Source organism: Meles meles, chromosome 17 (assembly GCF_922984935.1).
Source record: "Meles meles chromosome 17, mMelMel3.1 paternal haplotype, whole genome shotgun sequence".
NCBI classification, from domain to species: domain Eukaryota; kingdom Metazoa; phylum Chordata; class Mammalia; order Carnivora; family Mustelidae; genus Meles; species Meles meles.
This window is the reverse complement of record NC_060082.1, coordinates 62719515-62746407: the sequence shown is the minus strand read 5'-3', so window position 1 is coordinate 62746407 and position 26893 is coordinate 62719515. Positions and strand designations below refer to the sequence as shown.

At 40.2% G+C, this 26893-nt stretch overlaps 1 protein-coding gene across 3 annotated transcripts in view; it reads right to left on the bottom strand.

Moving 5' to 3' along the window:
• Positions 1-26893, bottom strand: part of RGS7 (regulator of G protein signaling 7) — a 509940-nt gene that overhangs the window by 111207 nt on the left and 371840 nt on the right. For all 3 annotated transcript variants that reach the window (XM_045983123.1, XM_045983124.1, XM_045983125.1), the window contains 2 exons: positions 8006-8112; positions 2430-2481 (listed from right to left, as the gene is read on the bottom strand). In XM_045983123.1, the coding sequence (XP_045839079.1) occupies positions 2430-2481; positions 8006-8112 (159 nt within the window). The remainder of the gene's footprint in view (positions 1-2429; positions 2482-8005; positions 8113-26893) is intronic.

Sequence of the window (26893 nt, the reverse complement as noted above, 5' to 3'; positions counted from 1 at the left end):
TGTGTTTTGGGCTCCACAGCCCGATGGCATCAATATCATCTTTGTAAAGGGGATCCCCATTTCCTACCAGTGTTCTTTAAACACGTGGTGGCAGGAGATTCAAAGCTGGGTCATTTGTCTTGCTGCTGTGACTTACGTGTGCCCAAGGAGAAAAATGAAAGAAGATGCAGCACCACTGCCTGCGAGAGTGGTACGGATCCGAGATCAGTATCACGTCCTTCCCGTCTTGTCCCCGTAATCGCCTACTGAACAGCTACTTTATTCTTCACTTGTATGTAATCCAAGCGACCTGGACACAAGCCAGTGTATGTTCATCAGGACCAAAAGACCCCCAAAAATAATAATTCAAGGCTACATCTACGGTTAGTTAACAAATTGCAGGACTCCAGCTTTGGGTATAAAACAGAACAGGATTCTCTCTCTGACATGGACACGGCAGGAGTTAATAGGAAACTGAATGACACTGATCACTGTGAGAGGACTGGCTCTGAGGGACGTTCTGGAACTGATCTGCTGTGTAGGCCACGCCATCTCCTCAGGCTTAGCGCTGGACCATCCATCTACTGTGAAATGAAACACGAGCTGTTATTGGGAATGCTAACATTTTTGTGGAAAACACGAAAGATGTGCAGAGGAAACATGGAGAAGAAGAATTTGCTTTTCTGCAAGGAGCAGAGGCAGTATAGGGGCCAGGCAACAACGACGAGGAGCACAAAACAGCTCCGATTCACTGAATATGAGAGAAGCAATTCCAGCTCCCATAGGCATGCTAATTTGGATTATTTAGACACCTGAAGGAAGTCAGTATTATTATTTCTGCTTGAAAAGTGAGCAGACTGGGTCTCGGAAATGGTACGGTCTCAGCCAAAGTCACACAATTGGCCTGAGGCTGTGAAAGCATTTGAGGTCAGATCTGTCTGGCCGGCCAGCATGTGGGTCTTTCTCTACGGCCTCCTTCTCAGCCGTCCACTGTTTCCTCCACTAGGATTCCATACTTTTTAGTGAGACAGCTCTCAGGCAATATCCCAGGTTGGGCAAAATCTCCACAAAGTTCTCCAGCTCAGACCCCATACACCAGCAGCTGTTTTTAGAAACACCTTCTTTCCCTTAAGGGCCACAGTTTTGAAGAACGTGTGCCATGAATGAATAAATCAGCATTCTCACTGCTGGACTCAACTATTCTATTAATTTATAAATATTCTGTTTTTTGGGTTGTTTTCCATGTTACTTTGAATCTTTGATTGGCACCTGATCAATCTTGGATGAATTATGAAATTCAAGTTTCTGAGATCACAAAAATGAAGGAGTACTCCATTGGTTTCAAGGATTTTTCTACAGTCTTCTTACAAACATGCCTGTTCAAGAGCAATGCTAAAGAAAGCCAGACCGCTACAAAGCTTCTCACTGCCCTTGCTCATGCCAGGCCTCTGCCTCAAATGTGTTCCCTACATTGTCTCCTGACAAATATCCCCTCCTCCTTTAAAATCCAATTTAAATGGCTCTCAGCTCTTCTGTGAAATCAGTCTGTGATGTCCGGAGTAAGGCCAGTCTCCCATGACCTTAAACTTGTACCTAATTTTGCACACGCCCCTGTTACAGTCACTCAGCACTCTACAGGAACTTCTTCTGTATCATCCTTTCCTCTCATCTAGCCTATGAGTTTCCCAACCATGTGGAGTCAGAGTCACCTTATTACTCCAGTACCTGCAAACAGCACTTGACATAGAAAAAAGTCCTCAATAAATATTCGCAGAAATGACATTTTAAAACCATTCGGTCTTACCCTTGAGGAAAATGTGCAAAGATAGGTACTTGTTAGGGGCCTACTTCCTTGAAAGGCTTAACTAAAATCATGGTTGTTGAAAGAAGTTCATTCTAATTTCACTAAACGTGATTTATTACAGTTAAGCTTCCTCTTGTATCTTTCCTTTTCCTTGCCTCTCCATGTTTAACATACCTTCTGCTTATAGAATCAGAGGGTGCCTGAAATAACAGTGGGAAACATGGAGCCCCAGAAAGTCAAGGGATTTACCACAAATCACAAAGCTAAGTGAGAGAGGAAAGTTGAACACTCTGAATTCTGAGCCCCCTTGTTACTCTTTCTCGCTGACCAAGGTGCTTTGGAAATAATAATAAAAACTTTCTAAGCTTGCTTATTGCTCTTTAACCTATTCAGAAGAAACTTTCTTTCTTTCTTTCTTTTTTTTTTTTTAATAATTTCATGGGGCACTAAACCCTGGAAATATTTGCCACCAAGTTTGTGTCTAACCCTTTGCAAACAAAGCCATCCAGAAATGTAATGTTAGAAATATTGGTCCCATACTGACAGGTCTGGTTTGCTTTTCTCAGTTACGAAACCATAAGATGTGAGCACGTGTTCATCTATATATAGTAGCTGTTATCATAAAATGAGGAGATACTTCACTGACCATAGTCCGTGTTTTCCGGCTCCCAACAATTTGACGGCCAAAAATAGGGTGTCTGTGGAATAAAAAGAAGTGGAACCCAGGTTAAACTCACACAAAATTGGTCGAGCTCTTGGTGTATGAGTTGTGTTCTTCTTCAGCAATTACCCAGGATGGTTTGCAGATAATGTACGTTTTGTAATCTGGGAAAAGCACCCAAAGAGGCCTCGTGTAAGGCTTTTCTTCCACATTTACTTTGCTGAGCAATTGTTCAGTCTCCAAATGTGTATAGTACCACGAGGTACTTAAAATTATGGTCATGCATTTGCTGCAATTTTATGTCAGGTGACATAAAGGTAAAAGGTCTGATTGCATCATTCAAAAACAAAATGTTAACCCGCAAAGATTAAAAGCAGACTATTAAATTCAGCAAGACTCAGGATGAAACATATTTAAATATCACAAATATTTCAAGTACTTCCTTATTGCCTTCAGAAGATCAATGCTCAACCACCAAAATTTTCCCTAAAATCTGGCAATCATTTGTCTGGCTTTATTAATTATATAAAGCAGCTCTCAACATTACCCAACTAGAGTTAAACAAATTTCCTGTCTTCTTTAAAAAAAAGTTCTCCATAAAAACAATTATTGCTTTAAATTCTTAAACTGCAGAAACCAGAGGTGACTTTTCAAAAACAAATTTTACTTGATTTTGTTTCAATTTTAATCAATTTTAGTTGATTAATGTGATTAATGATTGACAGAAATATCATTCTGTGAAATTCTAGAAACTGACCAGTAGAACTACAAAGAAATTGATCAGGAAAACCCAGTTATCATCAACATTTTGTATTTTCTCATAGGGGTTTTCTAGGCCCACAAGGTGGACACGCAAAGCTCCAGACCAGGAGAAAAATGGATGACCACCTGTCTACTTTTTCAAACCTTGATGATGACTGCAGAACTCAATGAAACAAGTCACTGCAGACATCAAACTTGTGGGCTTAATCATATTTATTAGTCACTTATATCAGCTACCTGTGTGTAATGAGCATAGCTGAAGAGATCTCTGAGTAACTGTTGGATAACTCTCCCACCGAAGAGGGATTCGCAAGGAGGGGGAAAGGATAATTGGGGAGAACCATTTGACTCTCTGAGGGGAAAGCTTTTTTTTTTTTTTTTTCTTAAAGATTTTATTTATTTGTCAGAGAGAGTACACACAAGCAGGCAGAGAGGCAGGCAGAGAGAGAGGAGGAAGAAGGCTCCCTGCCGAGCAAGGACCCCGATGCGGGACTCGATCCCGGGACCCCAGGATCATGACCTGAGCCGAAGGCAGTGGCTTAACCAACTGAGCCACCCAGGCGTCCCTGAGAGAAAGCTTTTTCAAACTGCTTGGGACTCCCCGGGATTTTGATTTACCCTCTACTCCTTCTTGGGAACTGCTGCAGGATAATGAAGAAATCTGCTGATGTTACACATGCGAACAAAATGACAAGGAGAATTTAGGTGAGGTGGGGAGAGTTGGACCACTGGACAAAGGAAGACATCAAGGATTTCTACGGCCCCATCTCCATGTGAATCAAGAACTTTGATGGTGACATTGGGTCAGGAGCTATGAGAACCACAGGGGACAAAGTAATTAAAGTCTTTTGGGCCACTAGTCTATGAGGTACTTTTCAAAAGCATTATTCCCTTTATTTTGTGAGAGGGTGTGTGTGTGTGTGTGTGTGTGTGTGTGTGTGTGTGTGTGTGTGTGTGTGTGTGTGTACACGTATCTAACTTTTAAAATATCTACTCTAGGGGCTCCCGGGTGGCTCAGTGGGTTAAAGCCTCTGCCTTCGGCTCAGGTCTTGATCCCAGGGTCCTGGGATTGAGCCCCAGAGCAGGGGAGCTTCCCCCTCTCTCTCTGCCTGCCTCTCTGCCTACTTGTGATCTCTATCAAATAAATAAATAAAATCTTAAAAAAAATATCTATTCTAGTCAGACTGGTCAGACACATACTTCTTTCTCAAAGCCACGAGGAATGTTCTTAGCTGCATTCTTACAATTTTTCTTTATTCTTCTATCATTTACTTTAGTGAGGACTTCCTGACTAAAAATAAAAGAATGAAGCTATTTTATGCTGTGATATTATGTGGAAATGCCATAAAACCAACATTCATAACAAATATTGCAAGATTTTTTCTAGGAAAAGTATTTTAATTTCTAGTAAAAAAGAATTTAAGTGGGGCACCTGGGTGGCTCAGCGGGTTGAAACCTCTGCCTTCAGCTTAGGTCATGATCCCAGGGTCCTGGGATCAAGCCCCACATCAGGCTCTCTGCTCAGTGGGAAGCCTGCTTCCCCCCTCTCTCTCTGCCTGCCTCTCTGCCTACTTGTGATCTCTCTCTGTCAAATAAATAAATTAAAAAAAAAAGAATTTAAGTAACAAATGCTTATTGTGTGTTGAAATTTAAAAATTTACTTTTTTATTTTCTAAAATTTTAAAACGATTTTATGTATTTATTTGAGAGAGAGAATGAGAGAGAGTGCACGAGGTGGGGAGGGCAGAGGGAAAAGCAGACTCCCCTTGCTGAGCAGGGAGCCCAACGTGGGACTCCATCCCAGAACTCCAGGATCATGACCTGAGCCGAGGGCAGTTGTTTAACTAACTGAGCCACCCAGGTGCCCTAAAAATTTACTTCTAAAGTTCAAGTAGACTCCAGGATGTTTTAATGTCTGAGTTTCTCTTTTCTTTTCACAATTGGCTTCTTTAGCTATGATAAAACTGATCTAGCCATAACTTAATAACATTTGCCCGTATGCTAATGTAATGAAAGTCATGAAGGGGCCTGGAGAATCATGTCAGATCTCAATTCCAGCTAGCGAAGAGAGGATAATTAGACAATTGCAAGTTTACAATAAATACAGAAATCACAAGATTAAAAATGTGCTGAGAAATTGAGACAAATTTACATACTGTGGCATATCAATGAGATTAAATGAAGAGTTCTGTTTGTCTCAAACTCATGCCCTGAAGCTTCTTCAGATTCCTAATGATGGTTAGCATCGCAGTCATTCACGGGAGGAACAGTAAACATGATAGTGCAAGCTTCCCATTTTAATTCATGGTTTTTAAAAATCCTCCCAGGGAGCTGAATTTCAGCTCAACGTAATAAAGAACTTTCTGCTGCTTGGAACCAACACAAAAATGGAAGTGGGCACCTTGGACAACAATAATGTGTTTTCCATTATTAGGGCTGTTCAAATATAAACTGATTAATGCCTTCACAGACAGGAAGGCAGGAATTCAATTATACCTGACTTTTCTGGAGTGTCCTTTGTTTGTGTTTTAAATCTCGGTTTTTAGATCTTATGTTTATTAGATTTACAAATATGGCATATTTAGGGCCTATTTCAAAAGTAAATAGGTCATTAAAAATATTTAACATTTAATATTTAACATTAATTAATGTAATTTGAAAACTATTTATCGTCTACCTACGCACACCGAAAGCTTGTTAAACTTCTGCCTATACCACTTGCACTCGTTCTCTTGTCTTGTTCTAAAGCTCTTTAAAAACAGTCTCTACTTTCTCCAGAGCACAGAGTGGCCCATTCCCAACCCTGTACGTTTTTGACCCGTGACCATGACTAAGCCATGTAAACTTTATCTGCCTACAGATTTCAGTCTGGGGACGACAAGAGCAGAGTTAAAGGTTGCAGATTAGGTTAACTCAAAACCTCATCGCAAACTTTGGGTCAATGTCTGAGCTAGTTTGCTTTAAGGAAAAAAAAATTCTTTTAAAGATTTTATTTATTTATTGGTCAGAGAGAGAGAGAGAGGACAAGCAGAGAGAATAGCAAGCAGAGGCAGAAGTAAGCTCCCTGCTGAGCAAGGAGCCTGATGAGGAACTTGATTCCAGGACCCTGGGATCATGACCTGAGCCAAAGGCAGAGGCTTAACTGACTGAGCCACCCAGGCGCCCCAAAGAACAATTTTAAATTAGCTAATTCTCCAGAGATAAACAGACTATATCCAATGCTTCTCTCATTGATATGTTCTTTTACACAGAGATGATTTTAGTGGTACCACTGATTGTTAAGATAGATAAATGCTGTTATTTTTGTAAAAAGAAAAGTCTTTTCATTCAGAGTTTGTGAGATTTTTATTAGATTTTTATTAGTCTCTATATGAAAAATTTTTCAAAGAAAGCAAGATTATATGGAAAATGTATGTAATCCTGCAGTAGCAGAAAAGTAACTACCTTAAAAAAATAAAAAAGTATTACAAATACATAAATATTTTACTTATCACTAATAATTTTTACTTATTAAAATTTCCCTTTGGGGGGGTGCCTGGGTGGCTCAGCGGGTTAAGCGACTGCCTTAGGCTCAGATCATGATCCTGGAATTCCAGGATCCAGTCCACACCAGGCTCCCTGCTCATCAGGGAGTCTGCTTCTCCCTCTGACCCTACCCCCTCTCATGCTCTCTCTCTCTCTCTCTCTCTCTCAAATAAATACATAAAATCTTAAAAAAAAAGAAAAGCTAACTTTAGGACCATAAGTTACTTTAACTTATTAATAAGCTACTTTAAGCTACCATTACTTTAACTGTATAAAGGATAATATTCCTTTATTTTAAAGCGTTTTAATATTAATTAATTTAACTAATTTCTGTTGCTTGAAAACTTAGGTTGGTATTGTGATTTCAAGAGAATGCTTTATCTCCTAGCTATCCAGTGCATAAAGGCCTGTGACTATTTCCCTTGGATAAAAAGTTCTTGAGGAAGTGGCAGAGAGTGTTCTAGGAAGACAAAGGTCTTTAAATGTTTTTAAAACAAATTCCCTGTTTGTTCTCTGTTTGTCCAACCAAGTTCTTTGGCAGCCAAGTTATTATTTTGTCATTTACTTAGACAGAGAATATCTAATAATATTTAGAACAAATGAGAAAGAATACTCCAATGTCTAAAAGCTTGACAATGGGGAGAATCCTCTAAAAATACCTAAAAGCTAGAGTCCGAACTCTGGCATTAAATGTGTCTTAATTTTATGGGCTAGAATCCACCAGCCCATTATTAATGAACTATATTGCCTGATGAAATGTAGAATTTACTTCAGGTAAGTCCTTATGACCTTCAGTGTCAGCTACGTGCTCAAGGACGCAAATCAGAGTCCACAACCACTTCTGAAAGCATACGAGCATCTGCCTCATCTGAAAATGACCTTGGACTGAAGGCCGTCTTCTATCAGGGACAGAGCTCCAGAGTGGAACCCGGTCAGCTATACTTCTCAGCTTCCTTCCCAGGGGCTAAGGCAGCTACCATGTGAAGAACTCTCCCATGTCCTGAATTCCAGCAAGCCACTCTCTGGATTTTTCTCAAGCTTTAATATAAAACATAACTTCAATCATCACATAATTTAGCTTGCACAAATCATCATAACCAAGCACGTTGTATCTTTCCCTGCTTATTGTTTTCTTATATTTAACACTAATTAGTTTCTAACTAGACTAAGTCGAATAAAATAAGTTATGTCTCCAAAATTTCTGTAAAAACAATCAGCAAACCGAATGCAGGCTTCTATTTTTAGCATCAAGGAATACTTTTCATTAAGCTTACCTGAAACCGATAAAAGGTGCCGTCATCTTTGAGCGTGAGGACGTGATCCGAGATTGGAAAGAAATAGCCATGGGCAGCCATTAATGTTCCCAAATGCAACGCCTCCACTGTTTCATGGAAACAAACAAAAATGTACACAAACAATTTTTTAAATGTTTGTGGGAGCATAGGATTTTATCTTGTTCCCTTTTGAGCACATTCTTGCATCCAAATTCTTGGTATCCTAAACAACTTGGCTTTGAATTTTTTCTTTTCCAGCTCTTTCACAGGGAGTACTAAGGTGGTTCTGGTTCCTAGGAGTAACTGTACAATGACCAGCCACACCCACGACGACCAGCATGTGAGAGCACACCACTATGGAAGGTGGACACTGGAAGGCTATTCTGAAATCACAGAATCTGACTCCTTCATTCTATGGAAGGGATATATTTTGCTAAATGTTAATAGTCTTCCACAAACAATTATATTTGGCATTTATATAACACTTTAAACTTTTATTTTTAAAAAGATTTTATTGATTTATTTGAGGGAGGGAGAGAGAGAGAGAGAGAAAGCACAAGCCAGAGGAGGAGGGAGAGGCAGGCTCTCCACTGAGCAGGGAGCCCGATGCGGGGCTGGATCCCAGGACCCTGCGATCATGACCTGAGCCGAAGGCAGACAGTTAACCGCCTGAGCTGCCCAAGTGCCCCTAGAACTTTACACTTTTTAAAGGTGTTCTCACTTGCATCACACCCCAGTCTACATAATGGATAATCCAATACTCTTGGCAATTTTTCTAATGGCAGGGATCATTATCACATGATGTCATCAGCAAAACTTAAGGCACCCCGAACCATTTATGCCACATTAAGTGAATGCTAAGCACCCATTTAAGCTGCTTCTCTAGCCTGTGATTGTCTGAATTGCTCTGGTTTCTACTACTCTCTAGTCAGTGCTCTCAATATGGACCATGCTGAGGTTTATTTGACAATGAGAAGACTACATTTTTCCAGAAGGCTGAGAAACAGTCAGCACATTACACTGTGATACTCATACTCCTTTTATAGCAGTCAACAATTTCTTCCCATAAAATGCTTAGTAAAATTCGGTCAAACAGAGTTCCTACTGCATTCATGTGGGGACAATATAAAGTATCCTAACTTAGATCCTGGAAACCATGCACCTATGCACAATCACTTTTCAGTTCATCAGAAAGTTAGATTTATGGATCTGTTTTGTATCTTTACATGCAGCTTACTTATGGATGTATTTCTGTTTCTTAGACAAGTAAATGGTTCTTTAACTTGAGAATTCTTTTGGTAGTTCCAGGAATGTGTGGATTTATCTGTTTTTCCAGCAAGCAATCCTGGAGAGCTTTGATATTCCAGCCAGGACGGAGTTCGTCACTGGATAGCTTGCTACAGTACCTTTCTCTATGCTCCACCCTCCCATGCTGATGTGGACTAAAAATAAATTTTATTTTTTAATTTTATTAAAAAAATAATTTTCTCTGCCATGAGGTACCATGGTGTCCCTTTTAATTATCATCCAGCATCTTGTAAACACTTTAATTGGTAACTCCTTCTACTTCTGGCCTCTCACTGTGTTGTTCTTGTCACTAAGAAGAACTGTCAATCAACCTCTTGGCCATGCCCTTGGAAGGCTGTTATTAAGGTTCCCAGCCGTCAACTTATCCACACTTCCGATTAAGTCCCTCCCTGCAAAGAATGTTCCTTTGCTACAAAGGAGCAATTTTTTCACCATATATATATAAATGATATATTTACCATTGATATATTTATAATTGATATTATGATATAATAAATATCATAATGATATATATCATTATATATATGATCATAATATCAATGATATTGATAAAATATCAATATCATCCAATATCCTGCATCCTTTTAGCTCAACATCAAGGCCTTCTCAAAGCCTGTGCTGCTTACAGTTACATCCCCCCACGTTCTGTGACTCTTGCTGAAACTCAGGAGCTACTGGGGTGTTGTAGGAAGAACAAAACCTTTGGAGACACTCGCGAGCCTTTGTTACTTAAACTCTCTGTGCCTCTGCCATTTATTAATAAAGACAGCAAAACCACCTTGCAGGGTTGGTATGAGAATGAAACGAGAGTCAGAGTGAAGAAGTTGGAATAGTATCCCAGGCACGGGAGACAGTCAGCAGAGGGCAGCTGTTAAGAGTCATTATTTACACATGAATTCTTATCACTTTCATCCAAAGGACTGTTAGGAAATCCGCTTGCACACATTGCCTCAAGTAGGCTGAGGGAGAGAAACTGGCAGTCCTAAATAGCGTCCTAACCAGCCACATGTGTGTGTGTGTGTGTGTGTGTGTGTGTGTGTGTGTGTGTGTATTATTTGTACCATTGAAATAGTGAGCGAATCTGTAAGAACTGCCGGCCCATAACAAGGAGCAGCTGCTCCCAGTCTCGCTCATGCTGCGTCCCTGGACGCTCCCATCAGGTGGCAGTAGTCAGAGCAACCTATGCCTTCTGTGGCAGAATCGCCAAGTCAGGTGGCCTGCCTGTCTCCTTACAGCCGGCTCTATTTGTGGCACTCCCCGCAGTCTGTGGCCTAGGAAAGTATTAGCAGCACTACTTTCCAGGAACGGAATGGAGTCATGGCCCATGAGAAAGTCTGCAGAGAACAGATCCAAGAAAGGAAGACGGAGATGCCCAGAAAGATAAATAGTAAAAGGCTTCTGAACTCTGATTACAGGAATGAGTGGGACTAAAACAAAATAAACAACAGAAACCAGTGTGTGGGGGGTGGGGTGCGTGGCTAAAGGGCTGATGAGGATTAGAAAAGCATAGTGAAGGGAAAATATAGGGAGGCTGCAGGGAAAAAACCAGAAGCGATTGAGTATAAGCATTAGATATTGATTCTGAGAGATCATACGTTACTAGAGGGCTGGTGCGTGCCCGCTGGTTCTCCCTCACGTAGCCCTACCGTACACGATCAGATCACAGAGGGTCACGTGCCTTGTCACAGGACCACCGGGAACGTGGATCTAGGACCGGAGAAATGCTTCCGAGCAATGTCAGGGTGGAGGGTCTGCTTTACTTCGAACTGCAAGTTCGGCACTTAGCACATCGACAGTAAAAGTAGCTATTGAACCAATATTTGCTGAATGAGTGAATACGTCAATTTATGAATCCACGACACAACAAAAATATGAAAAATGTTGTGCTGCATGAAACAAGACAAAACTAGTTATTCTGCGCTGTAATGACGAGCCGCTCGTTCAGCTCCTCCAAGATAAGGCAGATAGCTGTTCATAATCTTGTTCCAAGATACTTTCCTAAGCTCTGGAGGCGGGGTTGTGGTAGGTGCTTTCCTACAGGAAGAGGTAGCAGTGAGATGAATGGCAGACGCGCCACTGAGAGATCCTGGGGCAGGCATGGGGTCGTGTTCTCAAGGCTGAGCTGTTTACTGCTGGGGATAAAGACGGAGCTACACTTCCCCGTGGTTGCTCCGTTTCTGAATCCCGGCACAGCCTTAACCTAATAAGAATCCAGAGGACGGCTGACAGTCTTGGAACAAAGTGTTGAAAGAGTTTAATGAGTAATCCATCAAGATCGCCCTTCCCAATAACCACACACCAGATGGCTCCGCCACATCACGCTTCTCGGCAAAATAATCACTAATTAATCTTGTACATGTCTTATTCGCGTCACCCACACAGCTAAATAAAGTTCAATGACAAACCTACCCTAAAATCCCGTTTTACTTTTCTCTTCGACAGTCAAGCCATGAACAAACTGAGAAATAAAAATCCATCTCCAAACAACCGTTTCTCTGAGAACAGCCGAGGAGAGCTTTGTTAAGCCTGATGTATTCAGCACATTACTTTACCCCAAACCCTGGAGCGAGAGAATTATCAAAACCCTGAAAAGCAAAGAGAATTCTACATAACGTAATTTACTTTGAATCACAACTTGAGAGAGTTAATAGGATGAAAAGCATATTATAAAATAGGCTTGTGTTGTTCTGATGCTAAATTTCTATACTCAGTTCTATACTTACAACATATTTTCAAAACGCAATAATATTTATTATTGACCCTATCCTGAGGTCTAATTCTTGGCAGCCTCAGCCCCTCCCAAACACAGCCCATAATTTTGAAGTGACAGAAAAATGCCTCTGAGTCAAGAAAATAATAAAACAAAACTCACTAAATTTAATGTTTTTATTCCTATCACACATTATTTATTTTCTATCAGTTAGCGAATGGAATTGTTTTGTTATTAGCACACAGCATACTTGATGGGGTCAATATGATTCGTATGTGGAAATATTTTAGAAGGAAATCTGCTCAAAATAGAAAAAAATGACAGCTGATGACATTAGAGAGAGAAAAAGCTAAAAAGCAGACAGAGAGAGGTAAGTTACTGAACAGGAAAATAACAGGCATTCATCATGGTGGTCCTGTACCATGAAGATTTTGTTGAGTTTACTACCCTCTGTAGAAGAAGACAGGGAAGCGGTCACTTTAGAAATACTTCAGAATATTATAACTTGTTTTTAGAATTGGCGCTTGAAAAGGTGAGATGAGTCATGTGGAAAAATTAAACACGCAGCACATTTTATTCTCCAGGGCCAAAGCGAAGTAAACTCTTACTATAATTAGGAATTTCTGATGTAAGTCCATTTTCTCAGCAGTAAGAGCTAATGAAAGAAGTATCTGGGCTTTCATTTTTTTTTTTTTTTTTAAAGCACCATCTCCGCATAGAAAAATCAAGGGCTACTTGCTTTTTAGCAATCCTAATCAGTACATAGAAGTTATTAACACTGGCAATCCAGAATAGATAAGATAAAATAGGTTCTATTCGGAAGAAACAAAAACAGAAGCATAGTTTAGATCAATTTTGGAGAACACGCTACACGTCGTTAAGACACGTAAATAATGTTTCCAAACAAAGGAGCAGAGCTCAGAGGTGCAGAAGCCAGGCGGTGCAAGCCCGCATGCAGCCTGGGTTCAAATCCTGACTCCCTCACTTACTGGCTGTGTAACTCGGCAACAGACTTATACTCTCTGGGCCTTGGGGTACTCATCTGTAAAACGAGGATAAAAGAATAACCTTGAGTTATGATCAGTTAGTGGATCCTTAAACAAAAGGAGACTTTTTGGTGGCACTTGGTCTGGTTTAGTCCAGGGCTAAGGCGACAAGGAAACCGGGAGCTGGTGTTGACTGAAGCTCACAGGTCATGTACAACGCTCACAGTCCAACATCTTTAAAGTCCTCCAGGTGACCTGACTGGGGGTCTTTGGTGTGCAGATGATGAATGCACTCTGGAAAACACTTCCATTTTTTTCTTCCACAGCAAAAAACACTACCCCAAATCCCAAAGATTGGGTATCATAGCTATAGAGAAAGATTTCCAAATGTAATATATCCTGCACACTGGGTTTACGATCTAAAACCCGGCAATGCCGGATACCACTGGGAAAGCTCCCGGTTTAGAAGAGGACGCAGTGAGCTGAGAAGGCTGAGAAATAACCGTGACAGAGGAATCACAGGGACAAGCAGGGAGAAGACAGATGAATTCTTAGGGAAGCATATTTGCTCAGGACTCCAAAAAATCAACCCATTAAGGAAAAAACAACTGGCACCATCGTAAAACAGTTGCCCTTACTGGACACGCAGAGAACAGTCTAGATGTCTAAGATCAGCAGGTATGACTCCTTAAGAAATTATTTAAAAATGAAGAGCAAAGCTAAAACTTAAAAAGGAAAGAGAGAGAGATCTATGCAATATTGTTATGGAGAACTGGTTTAAAATCTATGTCATATAAGGCACCCAAGTGCCTCAGTCGGTTAAGCTTCCAACTCTTGATTTAGGCTCAGGGCATGATCCCAGGGTTGTGAGATCGAGCCCCAGGTCAGACTCTGTGCTCAGTATAGGGTCTGCTTGAGATTCTCCCTCTCCCTCTGCCCTCCTCTCTCTTTCTCGCTCTCAAATAAATAATAAAACCTTAAAAAAACTATGTTCCATAATAACTACATGATATCAGGATGTTCATTTCACAAGTAGTACATCCCTCCTATATATAACTGGAATTTCTATCACTGTACAAAATGCACTGCATCCTAACAAGACTGTTAGATTTACATGTGTGACTGGTGCATAGAATGGTATTCAGATGAGAGGAAGTCACTCTGAGTTCATCCAAGAATGGTGCAAGGAAATGGTAACAATCACAAGAGTCAAGGCAATAATAAATTATCGTGGAAAGCAACATTCCTTCCAAAATTCAGGATGCATTATGCCAAATTTCCACCAGTTAGCAGGCTGATTGATTTGGAAGGACCGTGGGGTGTCGACTTAACTTTAACAGCAGGGGGGTTTCCATAGCATATATTGCTTCAAATCAGCAACAGTACATGCTACTCAGCAAGCACACGTGTATTGAGAAGAAACGGGCTCAACTGTGGGTCATGGGCTTTGAATTCTCATCCCAGTTTAGTTCTGTGACTGCATATCTTGAGCAAGTCATCTTTTCTCTGGACTTTAGAGCCGGCATCCATAAATGCAGGGCCGGATCGCTAAACTTTTTCCAATTCTGATTCTATTTGGGCAACCAACTTGCAAACTGGAAGTCATGGCCGAAATATTGCCATCCTCATTTTGTCACATTGTGTCAAAGGGAAATTAGCTTTTCTTCCTTCTGCAGATAATCCTGCCATGTCCTTGGCCAATACTCCAAGAATGAAAAATGTACATTATAAAATATAATTCTCTATTTGAACTTCAGTTGCTTAAAACTCAATCCTCATGATGATCTAAGGCTGTTATGGTAAAGAATTTTGTGTGCACAGAGTAAATGTCATACTTACTCCAAATAAAGAGGAACTGGGTTGATGTGTGTGTTCTATTTATCCATTTTCTAAAGCTAGTTGTAAAAATGCAGGCATGAAATGGGAATAACCAGTAACTCACCCCACACAACAAAATGGTATGAATGAATTTGGCTTGAAAATCAAATGTTGCCCCTAAAGAATAAGCAACATAATTTCTCATAATACCTCTTAAAAAAGCATATCCTTTTTTAAAAATTACTATTCATTAATGTATTTAAACCATGATCAAGTAGAAGACTAATTTCAAAGCTATAGCCTTGATCATACAAACAGTCACAGTTATTTTGAAACAAAATCAGGTGTAATTTCCTTTAATATGTATTTTGCAGAACTGAATGCTTCCACTGGGGGAGAAATTTGGGACATCAGAATTCATGTCTGAAACTCTCTAGATCATCTTTATCACCCAGTGTCCTTTTTAATTTTATTTTATTAATAAAACGTGGGGCCAGAACTCACAACCCTGAGATTAAGACCTGAGTGGGGATCAAGGCTCTGACAGTCAACTGACTGAGCTACACAGGTGCCCCACCTGGTGTCTCTTTTAAAAATAAGAATCCCACTTGGCATAAACACATGTACTTATCAGTTCCATTTTCTTATGTCTGTGTCTATATGTTGGTTTATGTCTGTGTCAGAAACCAAACCTGAAAATAAGTAACTCTGAGAGTACTTGAATTCTAATGTACAATACATGTCAAGATCTAATCAATAAAGATGGTCCCTTGCAAGGAACAGAGTTTGGAAACCAAAGGGGGTAAATTTATTAAATGAGATGCATTCATTAAAATAATTGTTCTTCTTGCTATTCCAAAATGGCATCACTATCCATCAGTAATCTGATTTTAATTTCAAATACCACAAAAAATCATTAACTATTGCAGAGCAGTGAGAATAAGGCAGGTTCCAAAGCCAGAATGAAGAAATACAGATGAGCTGATTAAAGAATTAACAACCCTTCAGGAAAAAAAAAATCCCTATTTTCATACAGTAAGTTAGAATTTAAACAGCAGATGTTTTTAAAGGATTAAGATCAAATCTAAAAATATATGGTTTCATAAGTTTCTTCTAATAAAGCATGTAGACAGATCTACTGCCGGAATTCAAATCAAGAAATTCTAGATGCTGTAGAGACACGAATAATAAGAAATGGTTGAACCTCAGTGGGTTTGTAATCTTTGTGGACAACACTTCCGTACTTGCACCTGCTGGAGACAGCACGGCAGTTTACCGGGCAACAGTCAGAGGACGGGCTTTGAACAAGATTGCCTTATTAGAAATACTTTAGTTTTAGATATTTCAGATATTTGAATTTTAAAAATTTTCACTATCATCAACACCAAGGTGATAAACATTCTTATAACACAGTCATTGCATAAATTTCCAGCTCCACTTCTCCCCTGAGCTCCTATATTGTATTTCCAAGAGGCTGTGTGACATCTTCACTTGAATACTGAATAGACATCTTTTGCATTTATCATGGCAAAACGGACGGTTGACCTTCATCTCAGACCTGCTCTTCTTGTAGTCTTCCCCAGGTCAGGAGATATCAGTGATTGTCATTCAACTTCTCAAGCCAAAACACTTCAATTGTTTTTGATGTCTGTCTTTCCCTCACTTATCACATCCAGTCCAGGAGCACATTCTGATAATATTTCCTTGCAATTCCAGAATCTACGCCCCCTCGGCCATCACCAACCTAAGCTTGTATCTCATGGCTGAATCGCTGCGATAACATTCAGACTAATTTCCATTCATGCTCTGCACTTCACCACATTGATCATTTGAAACTGTAAATCCAACAATTCCACTTACAGGTCTTTATCTGAAGACACCACCACCAACAACAACAAAAACACATTCAAATAGATATATGCACTCCTACGTTCATACCAGCATTATTTACAATAGCAAGATAGGGAAGCAACCCGTGTCCATCCATAGACAAGTGGATAAAGAAGATGTGATCTTTCTTTCTCTCTCTCTCTCTCTCTCTCTCTCTCTCACACACACACACACACAATGGAATATTATTACTCGGCCACAAGAAAAGTAACAGGTCTTGCCATTTGTTATAACACGAGCGGACCCAGAGAATATTACACTACATGAAGTTAAGTCAGACAGACAAGGACAAATACCACACAATTTCGTTTATGTGTGGAGTCTAAAAAACAAAACAAATGGACAAACAAAATAGAAACAGACTCACAGATACAGAGAACAAAGTGATGGTGACCAGAAAGGAGGGGGTTGGTAAAGAGGATTAAGAAGTTCAATTTTCCAGCGGAGGAAGCAAGATGGGGGAGGAATCGCCGACTGAAATATCATCAGGTCCCAGGAGGTCAGCTAGATCGTTATCAAACCATTCCGAACACCTACAAACTCAACAGGAGAGAGAAGAGAAGAAGAGCAGCAATTCTAGAAACAGAAAATTGGCCACTTTCTGGAAGGCAGGATGTGCGGAGAAGTGACTCTGAAGTGACTCTGAAGTGACGGAAAGATAGACCGTGGGGGGAGGGGCCAGTGGTGGCACAACAGGGCACAACATCAGAACGTTTACAAGTCGGCTCCACTGAGAGACGTCGCTCCAGAGCCTAAGCGGGGGGTAGAGCCCTTGCGGGGACAGTGTGGTCTCAGGTCCTGCAGGGTCACCAAAAGACCAGGGGTGTCCGAGTGTGGCAGAGCCCCCAGGTATCGGAGCAGGGAGGCTGGCAGCAGAGACGGAGCCAAGGTGGGGGCTCTCAGCTCGGGGTTACCTTAAACCATGATCCGAGGCACTGTTGGGCCACAGCACTTCCAGCAGGGAACCCACAAGTGGCAGATCGGGAGAGACCCCCTCCTTCTTCCTCTAGGAGGAGCAGCGAGAGAAATCGGCTGGGTTTGGAGACTCCAAACAGGACCCCCGTGCCAGGGATAGAAACACTTGGTCACAGACCCTGTGAGCTTGGAGCGTGGCCGGAGACCAGGGAGTTGGGAGGGACTAATGGCTTTTCTCTGAGGTCGCACTGAGGAGTGGGACCCCGACTCTCAGCGGGACCCCGACTCTCAGGTCCTCCAGGGCAGGAGACTGGGCGGCCGCCATTTTCATTCCTTTTCTCCAAAGCGGTACGGAAAGCGCTCAGGGAACAAAAGCTCCGAGCTCAAACCGAGCAGATTGCTTAGCCCGGCCCCTGGCAAGGATGGTGCGTTCTGCCTCTGGCAAAGACAATTAAAAATCACGGCAACAGGCCCCTCCCCTAGGAGATCAGAAAGAACATCCAGCCAAGACCAAGTTTACTGACCAATGAGCTATGGGAAAGCAGCACACAGAATTCATGGATTTTTTCCCATGATCCTTTAGTCTTGCAAAGTTAAATTTTTTTAATTTTATTTTTTTCTTATATTTTTTAAACTTTTCCTCTTTCCTCTTTTAACAATACCTTTTTAAAAAAATCTTTTAAAATTTTCATTGCTATAGTCATCTTTTATCCCTTCATTGAATTTAACCTTATTTTTTGTATACATATAGGTTTTTTTTTTTTCTTTAAAATTTTGGGATACATTTCTTCTAATAGATCAAAATATACCCGAAATCTAGCACATGTTCTAGAGAGACATGGCTTCATAGCTTAGAGAGACTTTTTCTCTCCTTTTTTTCTTTTTTTAACCAACTTATCGATTCCTTTTAAAATTTTGGGAAGTACTGTCTTCTAAGACACCAGAATACACCCAAAATCAAGTGGGTGGTTCTGGCCTAGTCTAGTGTGTGTGTGTGTGTGTGTGTGTGTGTGTGTGTGTGTGTGTGTATTTTTTTTAAAGTTTTTTTTTATTTTAAAGATTTTATTTATTTGACAGACAGAGATCACAAGTAGGCAGAGAGGCAGGCAGAGAGAGAGGAAGGGAAGGAGGCTCCCTGCTGAGCGGAGAGCCCATGCGGGGCTTGATCCCAGAACCCTGGGATCATGACCTGAGCCGAAGGCAGAGGCTTTAACCCACTGAGCCACCCAGGTGCCCCATGTGTGTATTTTTTTTTTTAATTTTTAAATTTTTACTTTTCCCCCTTTCTCGCCCTCCCCACCCCCCAATTTTGGGTCTCTTCTGATTTGGTTAGCATATATTTTTCTGGGGTTTTTGCCACCCGTTTAGTACTTTATTCTCCCATTCATATATTCTTTTCTGGATGAAATGAAAAAACTTTTTTCATTTTCATTTCATAAAAATGAAAAACTCACCACACAAAAAAGAATAAGAGGCAATACCAATGGCTCGGGACCTAATCAATATGGAAATTGGTAATATGTCAAGAACTAGAGTTCAGAATGACAATTATCAAGGTTCTAGCTGGGCTCAAAAAAGGCATGGAAGATATTACAGAATCCCTGTCTGGAGAAATAAAAGCCCTTTCTGGAGAAATAAAAGAACTAAAATCTAACCAAGTTGAAATAGAAAAAGCTATTAATGAGGTCCAACAAATAATGGAGGCTCCTGCAAGATGCCCTTCAACAGATGAATGGATAAAGAGGATATGGTCCAAATATACAAAGGAATATTATGCCTCCATTAGAAAGGATAAATACTGAACTTTTTTTTATCAACATGGATGGGACTGGAAGAGATTATGCTGCATGAAATAAGTCAAGCAGAGAGATTCAATTATCATATGGTTTCCCTTATTTGTGGAGCATAAGGAATAACACGGAGGACATGGGGAGATGGAGAGAAGTGAGTTGGGAGAAATCAGAGGGGGAGACGAACCACGAGAGACTGTGAACTCTGAGAAACAAACTGTAGGTGGTTTTGTTTAGAATTGCACCCAAAACCGTAAGATACCTAGGAATACATCTAACCAAAGAGACAAAGAATCTTTACTCAGAAAACCATAAAGTACTCATGAAAAAAAGTGAGGAAGACACAAAGAAATGGAAAAACGTTCCATGCTCCTGGATTGGAAGAACAAATATTGTGAAAATGTCTATGCTACCTAAAGCAATCTACACATCTAATGCAATTCCTATCAAAATATCATCAATTTGTTTCAAAGAAACGGAACAAATAATCCTTAAATTTATATGGAACCAGAAAAAAACCCTAAATAGCCAGAGGAATGTTGAAAAAGAAAACCAAAGTTGGTGGCATCACAATTCCAGACTTCAAGCTCTATTACAAAGCTGGAATCATCAAGACACTATGGTACTGGTACAAAAACAGACACATAGATCAATGGAGCAGAATAGAGAGCCCAGAAATAGACCCTCAACCTTACGGTCAACAAATCTTTGACATAGCAGGAAAGAATGTCCAATGGAAAAAGACAGTCTCTTCAACAAATGGTGTTGGGAAAATTGGACAGCCACATGCAGAAAAATGAAACTGGACCATTTCCTTATACCACACACAAAAATAGACTCTAAATGGATGAAAGACCTCAATGTGAGATCGAATCAATCAAAATCCTTGAGGAGAACACAGGCAGTAATCTCTTCGAGCTCAGCCATAGCAACTTCTTCCTAGAAGCATCGCCAAAGGCAAGGGATGCAAGGGCAAAAATGAGCTATTGGGGAGGAGTCAAGATGGCAGAGGAGTAGCAGGCTGAGACGACATCAGGTAGGAGGAGATCAGCTAGATATCTTATCAAATCATTCCAAACACCTACAAATCCAATAGGAGACCAAAGAGAAAAAGAGCAACCATTCTAGAAACAGAAAATCGGCCACTTTCTGAAAGGTAGGACTGGCAGAGATGTGATTCCAAAGCGACGGGAAGATAGACCGCAGGGGGAGGGGCCAGGTCCCGGCAAGCAGTAGAGCAACAGAGCACAAAATCAGGACTTTAATAAAAGTCTGTTCCACTGAGGGACATTGCTCCAGAGGCTAAACCGGGGTGAAGCCCACACGGGGACAGCGTGGCCTCAGGTCCTGCGGGGTCACAGAAGGATGGGGGTGTCTGAGTGCTGCAGAGCTCGCAGGTGTTAGAGCAGGGAAGCCGGCTATAGAGACAGAGCCGAGGAGTGAGCTCTTAGCTCGGGGTTACCTTGAACCGTAATCTGTGGCACAGGCCGGTGTTCTGTGAGTGGGGTCACCACAAGATCCAGGGAGACTCTGACCTGGAAGAGCTCAGGGATCTGTGGGGTTCGGAGACTCCAGGCAGAGCTGTGTGCCAGAGACAGAGACGCATGGGCACAGGCTGGGTGAGCTCGGAGCGCCGCCAGAGGCCAGGGAGATGGGAGTGATTGAGCGCTTTTCTTCGAGGGCGCACTGAGGAGTGGGGCCTCGAGCTCTTGGCTCCTCTGGGTGGGAGACTGGGAGGCGGCCATTTTCATTCCCGTCCTCCGGAACTCTATGGAAAGCACTCAGGGAATAAAAGCTTCTGAAAACAAACCCAAAGGGATTGCTCAGCCCCGCCGCTGGTAAGGGTGGTACAATTCCGCCTGGAGTAAAAACACTTGAGAATCACTATGACAGGCACTTCCCCCAGAAGATCAACAAGAAATCCAGTCAAGACCAGCTTCACTTACCAAGAAGAAGAGCGGAATTCCAGAGGAGGAAGCAAAGCATAGAATTCATGACTTTCTCCCCATGAATCTTTAGTCTTGCAAAGTTAATTAATTAAAAAAAAACTTTTTTCTCCTGCTAATTTTTTTAAACTTTTACCCTTTCTTCTTTTAATGTTTTTTTAACTAGTTTATCTTAATACTTTAAAAAAAAACTTTTTTGAACCTTCATTATTATAGTCATATTTTATCCATTGTATCTACTTTATTTTTTATATACACATAGGGTTTTTTCTTCTAAAAAATTTGGGGTACAACTTCTTCTAATGGATCAAAATACAGCCTAAATCTAGCACCAGGCTTGATTTAATCTCCAGCCCAAGCAAATTCTCTCCACTTTCTTTTTCTTTTTTTTTTTTTTTAAGATTTTCTTTATTTATTTGACAGAGAGAGATCACAAGTAGACAGAGAGGCAGGCGAGAGAGAGAGAGAGAGGGAAGCAGGCTCTCCGCTGAGCAGAGAGCCCGATGCGGGACTAGATCCCAGGACCCTGAGATCATGACCTGAGCCGAAGGCAGTGGCTTAACCCACTGAGCCACCCAGGTGCCCTTTCTTTTTCTTTATTATCCCAACCAACTTACCTTACCAACTACTTTGTTAGAAATTAAAAAAAAAATTTTTTTCATCTTTATAGTCATATTCCATCCCTTCATTGTGTTTATCCTTATATATGTTTTTCATTCTTTGAAATTTTGGGAGGTGGTTTCTTCTAAGAGACCAAAATACTCCCTAAATTAAGTGGGTGACCCTGTTCTACTCAACAGTCCAATATATATATATATTTTTTTTTTCTTTTTTATATTTTTTCTTTATTTGTTTTCTTTTTAAATTTTTTTTTCTGAACTTCTTTTTACTCCCTTTCTCCCCCACTCCATGGTTTGGGGACTCTTCTGATTTGGTTAAAGCACATTTTCCTGGGGTCTTTGCAACCCTTTTAGTATTTCATTTGCTCCTTCATATACTCTTATCTGGACAAAATGACAAGGTGGAAAAACTCATCACAAAAAAAAAGAACAAGAGGCAGTACCAAAGGCTAGGGACCTAATCAATCCATTGGTAATATGTCAGATCTAGATTTCAGAATGATGATTCTCAAGGTTCTAGCCAGGCTCGAAAAAGGCATGGAAGATATTAGAGAAGCCTATATGGAGAAATAAAAGCCCTTTCTGGAGAAGTAAAAGAATTAAAATCTAACCAAGTTGAAATCAAAAAAGCTATTAATAAGGTGCAGTAAAAAATGGAGGCTCTTACTGCTAGGATAAATGAGACAGAAGAAAGAATTAGTGATAAAGAAGACCAAATGACAGAGAATAAAGAAGCTGAGCAAAAGAGAGACAAACAACTACTAGACCATGAGGGGAGAATTCGAGAGATAAGTGACACCAAAAGATGAAACAACATTAGAAAAATTGGGATTCCAGAAGAAGAAGAAAGAGAGAGGGGAGCAGAAGGTATATCGGAGAGAATTATTGTAGAGAATTTCCCTAAGATGGTAAAGGGAACAAGCATCAAAATCCAGGAGGTGCAGAGAACCCCCCTCAAAATCAATAAGAATAGGTCCACACTGCATCATCTAATAGTAAAATTTACAAGTCTTAGCGACAAAGAAAAAATCCTGAATGAAGCCTGGGACAAGAAGTCTGTAAAATACAATGGTAAAAATATTAGATTGGCAGCGGACTTATCCACAGAGACCTGGCAGGCCAGAAAGAACTGGCATGAAATATTCAGAGCACTAAACGAGAAAAACATGCAGCCAAGAATACTCTATCCAGCTAGGCTATCATTGAAAATGGAAGGAGAGATAAAAAGCTTCCAGGACAAACAAAAACTGAAAGAATTTGCAAACACCAAACCAGCTCTACAGGAAATAGTGAAAGTGGTCCTGTAAGCAAAGAGAGACCCTAAAAGTAGTAGATCAGAAAGGAACAGAAACAATATACAGTAACAGTCACCCAATAGGCAATACAATGGCACTAAATTCATATCTCTCAATAGTTACCCTGAATGTAAATGGGCTAAATGCCCCAATCAAAAGACATAGGGTTTCAGAATGGATAAAAAACCAAAATCCATCAATATGCTGCCTACAAGAAACTCATTTGAGACCCAAAGACACCTCCAAATTTAAAGTGAGGGGTGGAAAACAATGTACCATACTAATGAACATCAGAAGAAAGCTGGGGTGGCAATCCTTAGATCAGATCAGTTAGATTTTAAGCCAAAGACTATAATAAGAGATGAGGAAGGACACTATATCATACGCAAAGGGTCTGTCCAACAAGAAGATCTAACAATTTTAAATATCTATGCCCCTAACATGGGAGCAGCCAACAATCTAAACCAATTAATAACAAAATCAAAGAAACACATCGACAAAAATACAATAATAGTAGGGGACTTTAACATTCCCCTCACTGAATTGGACAGATCATCCAAGCCAAAGATCAACAAGGAAATAGAGGCCTTAAATGACACAATGGACCAGATGGACATCATAGATATATTCAGAACATTCCATCCCCAAACAAAAGAATACACATTCTTCTCTAGTGCACATGGAACATTCTCCAGAATAGATCACATTCTAGGTCATAAATCAGGTCTCAACTGGTATCAAAAGATTGGGATCATTCCCTGCATATTTTCAGACCACAATGCTCTGAAGCTAGAACTCAATCACAAGAGGAAATTTGGAAAGAACCCAAATACATGGAGACTAAACAGCATCCTTCTAAAGAATGAATGGGTCAACCAGGAAGTTAAAGAAGAATTGAAAAACTTCATGGTAACAAATGATAATGAAAACACAATGGTTCAAAACCTGTGGGACACAGTGAAGGCAGTCCTGAGAGGAAAATATATATAGTGATACAAGCCTTTCTCAAGAAGCAAGAAAAGTCTCAAATATACAACCTAACCCTACACCTATAGGAGCTGCAGAAAGAACAAGGAAAGCCTAAACCCAACAGAAGAAGAGAAATCATAAAGATCAGAGCAGAAATCAATGAAACAAAACAAAAACAAAAACAAAAACAAAAAACAAAACAAAAAATACAACCCTCCCCCCCCAAATCAAGGAAACTAGCAGCTGGTTCTTTGAAAGAATTAGTATTATTGATAAACCCCTGGCTAGACTTACCAAAAGAAAAAAGAAAGGACCCACATAAATAAAATCATGAATGAAAGAGGAGAGATCACAACCAACACCAAAGAAATACAAACAATTATAAGAACATATTATGAGCAAATCTATGCCAACAAATTTGACAATCTGAAAGAAATGGATGCATTCCAAGAGACATATGAACTACCAAAACTGAACCAGGAAGAAATAAAAAACCTGAACAGACCCATAAGCAGTAAGGAGATTGAAACAGTCATCAAAAATCTCCAAACAAATAAAAGCTCAGGGCCAGATGGCTTCCCAGGGGAATTCTACCAAACATTTAAAGAAGAATTAATTCCTATTCTCCTGAAACTGTTCCAAAAAATAGAAATGGAAGGAAAACTTCCAAACTCATTTTATGAGGCCAGCATCACCTTGATCCCAAAACCAGACAAGGATCCCATCAAAAAAGAAAATTACAGACCAATATCCTTGATGAAAACATTGGCAAAAATTCTCACCAAAATACTAGCCAATAGGATCCAACAGTACATTAAAAGGATTATTCACCACGACCAAGTGGGATTTATTCCTGGGCTGCAAGGTTGATTCAACATCCGAAAATCAATGTGATACAATACATTAATAAAAGAAAGAACAAGAACCATATGATACTCTCAATAGATTCTGAAAAAGCATTTGACAAAGTACAGCATCCTTTCCTGATCAAAACTCTTCAAAGTGTAGGGATAGAGGGCACATACCTCAATATTACCAAAGCCATCTATGAAAAACCCACCACAAATATCATTCTTAATGGAGAAAAACTGAAAGCTTTTCTTCTAAGGTCAGGAACATGGCAGGATGTCCATTATCACCAATGCTGTTCAACATAGTACTAAAAGTCCTAGCCTTACTAATCAGACAACAAAAAGAAATTAAAGGCATCCATATAGGCAAAGAAGAAGTCAAACTATCACTCTTTGCAGATGACATGATACTATATGTGGAAAACCCAAAAGACTCCACTCCAAATCTGCTAGAACTTGTACAGGAATTCAGTGAAGCGTCAGGATATAAAAATCAGTGCACAGAAACCAGCTGCATTTCTTTACACTGACAACAAGGTGGAAGAAAGAGAAATTAAGGAGTCAATCCCATTTACAATTGCACCCAAAAACCATAAGATACTTAGGAATAAACCTAACCAAAGAGACAAAGAATCTCTATTCAGAAAACTATAAAGTACTCATGAAAAAAATTGAGGAAGACACAAAGAAATGGAAAAATGTTCCATGCTCCTGTATTAGAAGAACAAATATTGTGAAAATGTCTATGCTACCTAAAGCAATCTACACATTTAATGCAATCCTTATTAAATACCATCCATTTTCTTCAAAGAAATGGAACAAATAATCCTAAAATTTATATGGAACCAGAAAAGACCTCAAATAGCCAAAGGAATATTGAAAAAGAAAGCCAAAGTTTGTGGCATCATAATTCCAGACTTCAAGCTCTATTACAAAGCTGTCATCATCACGACAGTATGGTACTGGCACAGAAACAGACACATAGATCAATGGAACAAAATAGAGAGCCTAGAAATATATCCTCAACTCTACGGTCAACTAATCTTTGACAAAGCAGGAAAGAATGTCCAATGGAAAAAAGACAGCCTCTTCAACAAATTGTGTTGGGAAAATTGGACAGCCACATGCAGAAAAATGAAATTGGACCACTTCCTTACACCACACAAGAAAATAGACTCAAAATGGATGAAGGACCTCCCTTTGAGAAAGGAATCCATCAAAATCCTTGAGGAGAACACAGGCAGCAACGTCTTGGACCTCAGCTGCAGCAACATCTTCCTAGGAACATCGGCAAAGACAAGGGAAGCACGGGCAAAAATGGGATTTCATCACGATCAAAAGCTTTTGCACAGCAAAGGAAACAGTGAACAAAACCAAAAGACAAATGACAGAACGGGAGAAGATATTTGCAAATGACATATCAGATAAAGGGCTAGTATCCAAAATCTATAAAGGGCTTAGCAAACTCAACACCCAAAGAACAAATAATCCAATCAAGAAACGGGCGGAGGACATGAACAGACATTTCTGCAAAGAAGACATCCAGATGGCCAATGGACACATGAAAAAGTGCTCCACATCACTGGGCATCAGGGAAATACAGATCAAAACCACAATGAGATACCACCTCACACTAGTCAGAATGCCTAAAACTAACAAGTCAGGAAATGACAGATGCTGGCGAGGATGCAGAGAAAAGAATCCCTCCTACACTGTTGGTGGGAATGCAAGCTGGTGTAACCACTCTAGAAAACAGAATGGAGGTCCTCAAAAAGTTGAAAATAGAGCCT